This window comes from Anolis sagrei, chromosome 12 (assembly GCF_037176765.1).
Source record: "Anolis sagrei isolate rAnoSag1 chromosome 12, rAnoSag1.mat, whole genome shotgun sequence".
In the NCBI taxonomy this organism is placed as follows: domain Eukaryota; kingdom Metazoa; phylum Chordata; class Lepidosauria; order Squamata; family Dactyloidae; genus Anolis; species Anolis sagrei.
In genome coordinates, this window is record NC_090032.1 from 22,873,134 (window position 1) to 22,879,509 (window position 6,376).

Consider the following 6,376-nt stretch of genomic DNA (forward strand, 5'->3'; position numbering starts at 1 on the left):
AACCAGGAACAGAAAAGGAATGGCCTCCACGCCTGTCGATCCTTCAGGTCCCGGTGTTTCCTCTGTTTTGGACTCATTGTATTAAACTGCAGAAATGTTGTGAAGAGGTAGTTAAACTGCTGCCACCAATTGTAAAGAAGACTGTTTCAATGCCACCGAATGCCACCAAATGTGAAGGTGCGAGTGGTAAAACACCCGCTGCCACCTAATCTATGAGGGAAGCCGGGCAACGATCAATATCAGCCTAGGAACTATTTTATAAAAGGGACTGTTTCGGGCTGACCTTATTATTGCAGGCTGTTCAACTTAGAAGAAACTGTATCAGGCAAGACTTGAGGAGAACAGTAACAAGTTTATTTTAACAGCAGTATAATAAGTTTAACTGTTTCTTCAAAAGAGGCACAAATTTTGGTGGTTACAATAGTAATGTTTCATGAGTAATCTCAGGCACAGTCTTCAAGAAGTTTCTTTAAGCAGATGTAACTCTTCTGGACAACTGCCCTAATATAACAACTAAGCTAAAAGGCTTATTTTCACAGAATTCCCTATAGCACACTGGCTACAGACACATTCCCTGAATCTCCACCTAGAGACCCAGTGTTCTCTCAGTAGCTCTCCGGTCACTGACTAATTCCCTGTTTCTCCCACTAGAGAAATCAGGCCCTTCCTGTAGCTCACCGGCTTACAACTACATTCCCTGAATCTCCACCTAGAGACTCAGTGTTCTCTCAGTAGCTCTCCGGCCACTGACTGACTTTTTAAAACACAGCTGCCTCCTGAAGAGGCGGTTGGCCCCGCCCCTGTTGCTATGGCAACTCAGCTAACACCAAGCCACCCTCTCCCACAAAACATAATCTCCCATACTTACTATCCCTAAACCACTGTCCAAACTACACACAACCAAAGAAATAAAACCTACACATTGTCACAGTTGCCTTTGTGGGAGGGAGGGACATCATCCCGCTAGAGCACATTTGGCTCCAGTTTGGAAATGAATTGCTCATTGTTGAGTCTCAACTCATTCAACATTGTATTAGCCCAAAAACAACGTTTCTGGAGGGTTTTTTTTATTGTGTCAGGCAAGCGAACAGTTGTATTACATTTTTGACAGAACAAACTAACAGACATACAAAAGACACAGAGTTTGCAAGCTTGGTAGTTGATTAAATGTCCTTTGACCAGTCTCTGGCCACTCGGAGTGCCTCTGGTGTTATTCAGGGATATTCAGGGAGAGAACCTGAATATCTCTTGCACAGCCAGGAATCCCATCCGTTTCTGGAGTAGAATGACAACATTCAAAGTAAGGACCACACAAAAATAACACACACAAAAATAACAAGCAGGAACAGAAAAGGAATGGCCTCCACACCTGTCGAGCCTTCAGGTCCCGGGGCTTCCCCTGTTTTGGTTATTTATTTATTTTATTTACTTTCTTTGTATACCGCTCTTCTTTCTCAGCCCTTAGGCGACTCAGAACGGTTTACAACAATTTAGGTATACACAATACAAAATCATTGAGCGTTTAAAAGCAATAGCATCACAAATCATTCAACATCAGCATCAATACATCACTACATCAATATAACAAATCCATCAGGTCTCATCCATGAAATCAGAATCCAGACTCGTTATCCGATATTCCGTGTTCCGATAGTCAGTCAATCAATCACACTGCTTAGTCAAACAGCCAGGTCTTTACTTTCCTCCGGAATGCCAGCAAGGAGGGGGCCGATCTAATATCTGCAGGAAGGGTGTTCCACAGCTGAGGGGCCACCACTGAGAAGGCCTTGTCTCTCGTCCCCGCCAGGCGTCCTTGTGAAGCCGGCGTGATTGAGAGCAGGGCCTCCCCAGACGATCTTTTGGACTCATTCTCTCTCTTTTGAATGTTCTTCCAGGGCATTTGCGGGATTCAGACGTGCAAATCCATTGCAAAGCGATCGGGAATGAGACTTGGCGGCTGAACTGCTCCGCGGGAGAGTCGGAGGAAGGCGTCACGCTCCAGATGGGTGCCAATGGGCGGGAGGAACATTTTGGAAGGCTCCTGGATGTCCAAGATGGCAGAGGGAAGGGAGAGAACCTGACTATCTCTTGCACAGCCAGGAATCCCATCAGCACCGCCTCCAGCGCATGGCCCTTGCGAGATCTCTGTGGTGAGTTATACAGAATACGATAGAATGAGATAACGACGCTTTGGGGGACGGAAACCTGGGTCAGTTGCTTTGATCACTGTATCAGTTGCTTTGCAGTGAATGAAGGCCTAATTGTTGGAGCTCAGCCTGTGATTGTGTTTCAGGACCAGGGTGCGTTGGATGTGGGGAGTGATGACAATGAGTTCCAAGATGGCAATGGTCTGGTCAATGATATTGATGCAGAGAATGACCAGAAGATCCCTGTTCAAAGTGTAGTTTCTCATGAGGATGTCCCTGAGGGGTGTGGGGATGGTGGTGTGCTCAGAGAATTCCCATCATTTGGAGCTTGAAAACAGCTCGGCACCTGGCCCAGATGCAGAAATTAATGAGCAAATAGATAGACGGGAGGAGATTAGTCAAAACAGAAGAGCTGAACAGTGGCTTAGGCGTTCTGCCAGGCTCAGAGAGAGAAAGATTAGAGACTTGAAGCTAAAGTAAAACCAATTTCTGAGCACTTGAGACATACCTTAACGAGGAGATAAAAGTTCCAAGTACAGGATATGTAGTCAGATGAAGCATCAGTTGGAATCAAGTCAAAATCTCAATCTTGTTTCATGGAAGCTTTGCTTGGAAAGATTCATGCCTTTGTCTCACGGTTTTGATTCTTGAATTCTATTATTTATATCCATGCCTTGGATTCATGTTTCCTGGTTTCTTGGATTTTATTGGAGAAGTTTTTGCTTTTGTTTTTCATGCACTTTGATGGACTATTACGCTAGACGAATTTGTTCCTGCTTATCTTCCTCCCTAATTGGATTTACCTATTCCTTTTAAGTGCTTTTTTACTTTACTGTTTTTTAATTATCTTCAATGAAGGGAATGTTTTCCTTCTCAACTGTGTGGTGTTTAAAGTCAGAGGGCTTTTCCTGTCCTGGAGTGCAACACTAATGATGTTTCCATTCCTGGTCCAAATGACAGCCTCGCTCTGTTGTTGTTATCTTTTTCCAGAGGAAGAACCCAGTTGTGGGGTCCCTTCGTGGATGATGGTCGCCCGTTTTGTGGCCGGGGCCGTGGTTGCACTCCTCTGCGCAGCCCTTTTGGTTTGGCACAACACGGGCACAGGTAGGCCCTGCACATAAACCCTAACCTCCATTCGGTTTCAGCTCTGTTGACCACCATTTTGTTTTGAGCCTACCTTGTGTTTTATGCCTGTCGGCCACGATTTTATATTGTAGACCTAGGAGCCGCCATTTTGTTTTAGCTCTATTGGCTGCTATTTTGTTTTAGCTCTGTCGGCCATCATTTTGTGTTGCAATTGCCATTTTTTTCTAGGCCAAGCAGCTGTAAGACTGTAGGATCTCTATGGCAATATTAAATAAGCACTCACAAGCCGGTTCTGCTGTGAAATGGATATATTGCTTGTATCTCTGCAGCAAAGAAAGACACTACGGACTTTTTCCCACCACCACTTCCTTTTAGACACTTTTCCTGCCCATCAACTGGCCACCATTTTATTTTCTGGGCCTAGCAGCTACCATTTTCTTTCAGGCCTGTTGGCTGCCATTTTGTTTTGTAGGCGAAGCAGCCTCCATTTTGTTTTAGCTCTATTGGCTGCCATTTCGTTTTAGCTTTGTCGGCAAGCCTATCAACAGCCATTTTGTTTTTCTAGGCCTAGCAGCCTTCATTTAGTTTCAAATCTGCCCGCCATTTTGTTTTGTAGGCCTGGCAGCCTCCACATTTTGTTTCAGGCCTCTCCGCCTCTACTTTGTTTTAGGCCAGTTGGCCGCCATTTTGTTCTGTGGGCCTAGCAGTCTCGATTCAGTTTTGGGTCTGTTGGCCACCGTTTCGTTTTCTCGACCTAGCAGCCTCCATTTTTCTTTTCAGTCAACTGGCTGCTATTTTATTTTCTGGGCCTAGCAGCCACTATTTTCTTTCAGGCCTGTTGATGGCCATTTTGTTTTGTAGGCCAGGCAGCCGCCATTTTGTTTTCCGTCCCTGTTAGCCACCATTTTGTTCTGTGAGGCTACAGCCTCTATTTTCTTTTCAGTCTACTGGCTGCCATATTGTTTTGTAGGCCTCGCAGCCTCTGTTTGCGTGTTGTCTTATTCTTCTGAATAGTCTGACCTGTTACTGAAAGGGACCCCCCAAAGGACATCTAGTCTGACCTATTACCTTTGCTGGCTTTTCCAAAGGGCCGTCTGCAAACGATCAGTCCCTTGAATGTGTTTGCTTTTCTTTGGCAGGATGAAGATGAGGTGGAGTAGTGCGAAGCCATTCATGGAGACTCAGAATGCATTTGGACTCCATCTCCCAGAATCTCCTTCTTTTGGCTCAGGTTCCTGGGAGAGAGAGAGTCCGGAACCAGTTTTATTCTGCTATCATGTCCCTTCCCTCAAAGTCAAGGTTTGCTTTTTTTGGAAAATATATATCACTGTATATATTTCAAGGCATGGATTGTTGAATATTTGGCTGCAAAATCTGTGGATGTTGAATGTGTGTGTGTGCTGTTCTTTGTACAGCAGAGCTACAGTGAATTAGAGGCTTGGATATTGTCTAGAGTCCTAGGCCTAGCAATCCAAAACAGGCATTCTTAGCCAGCCTAAGCTTCACAGGAGAGAAGATTAAGACAGTTTATAGGCATCTGCTGCATTCAGTGATATTATACCAGCAGTCCAAAGGACAACAGAAGCTTTTGGCCAGCCTAAGCTTCACAGGAGAGAAGATTAAGACAGTTTATAGGCATCTGCTGCATTCAGTAATACTATACCAGCCGTCCAAAGGACAACAGAAGCTTTTGGCCAGCCTAAGCTTCACAGGAGAGAAGATTAAGACAGTTTATAGGCATCTGCTGCATTCAGTAGTATTATACCCGCAGTCCAGAGGACAACAGAAGCTTTTGGCCAGCCTAAGCTTCACAGGAGAGAAGATTAAGACAGTTTATAGGCATCTGCTGCATTCAGTAATATTATACCAGCCGTCCAAAGGACAACAGAAGCTTTTGGCCAGCCTAAGCTTCACAGGAGAGAAGATTAAGACGGTTTGTAGGCATCTGCTGCATTCAGTGATATTATACCTGCAGTCCAAAGGTCAACAGAAGCTTTTGGCCAGCCTAAGCTTCACAGGAGAGAAGATTAAGACAGTTTATAGGCATCTGCTGCATTCAGTAGTATTATACCCGCAGTCCAAAGGACAACAGAAGCTTTTGGCCAGCCTAAGCTTCACAGGAGAGAAGATTAAGACAGTTTATAGGCATTTGCTGCATTCAGTAATATTATACCAGCAGACTGTGGCCAGGAAATCAGAAAACGCTTCCTTCTTGGGAGGAGAGCAATGTCCAATCTCGATAAAATAGTAAAGAGTAGAGACATCAGACTGGCAACCAAGATCCATTGCCTAGTCCAAGCCATGGTCTTCCCTGTAGTCACCTACGGATGTGAGAGCTGGACCTTCGGGAAGGCTGAGCCAAGGAAGAGAGATGCTTTTGAACTGTGGTGTTGGAGGAAAGTGCTGAGAGTGCCTTGGACTGCGAGAAGACCCAACCAGTCCATCCTCCAGGAAATAAAGCCCGACTGCTCATTGGAGGGAAGGAGACGAGAGGCCAAGATGAAGTCCTTTGGCCACATCATGAGGAGACAGCAAAGCCTGGAGAAGACAATGATGCTGGGGAAAGTGGAAGGCAAAAGGAAGAGGGGCCGACCAAGGGCAAGATGGATGGATGGCATCCTTGAAGTGACTGGACTGACCTTGAAGGAGCTGGGGGTGGTGACGGCCAACAGGGAGCTCTGGCGTGGGCTGGTCCATGAGGTCACGAAGAGTCGGAGATGACTGAATGAATGAACAACAACATACCAGCAGTCCAAAGGACAACAGAAGCTTTTGCCCAGCCTCAGCTTCATAGGAGAGAGGATAAGACAGTTTATAGGCAACAACTTGCAAACCATCGCTTTGCACCAGAGGCAGAAGATTCCAGAGAGATGACCACAAGCAGCAAATTCTCCTTTTGTAAAGGTAGATATAGATAAAACTTTATGTTTACCCCATTCAGCTTTGCCTAAGGAAACTACACTTCCCAGGAGCCTTTGCGTTGCCCAAGAGGAAGGGGCAAGATGAGAATAATAATAGCAATAATAATAATCTAGACACATAATAAAAGTGAAAAATGTGTATGTGTGTATGTGGCAGAGATGTCTACTTACACAGACAGTGCTGGGGAGCCACCCAAAGGCTCTCCCTCCAAGGACGTTGCA

The 6,376-nt window shown here is 45.3% G+C and overlaps 1 protein-coding gene across 6 annotated transcripts in view; it reads left to right on the forward strand.

Annotated features, from left to right (window-relative positions):
* LOC132764444 (T-lymphocyte surface antigen Ly-9-like) overlaps positions 1 to 4,569 on the forward strand; it is a 44,082-nt gene extending 39,513 nt beyond the window's left edge. For all 6 annotated transcript variants that reach the window (XM_067472606.1, XM_067472604.1, XM_067472607.1 and 3 more), the window contains 3 exons: positions 1,896 to 2,150; positions 3,138 to 3,251; positions 4,373 to 4,569. In XM_067472606.1, coding sequence (XP_067328707.1) covers positions 1,896 to 2,150; positions 3,138 to 3,251; positions 4,373 to 4,377 — 374 coding nt within the window. In that variant the 3' untranslated portion in view covers positions 4,378 to 4,569. The remainder of the gene's footprint in view (positions 1 to 1,895; positions 2,151 to 3,137; positions 3,252 to 4,372) is intronic.
* Positions 4,570 to 6,376: the final 1,807 nt, after the last annotated feature.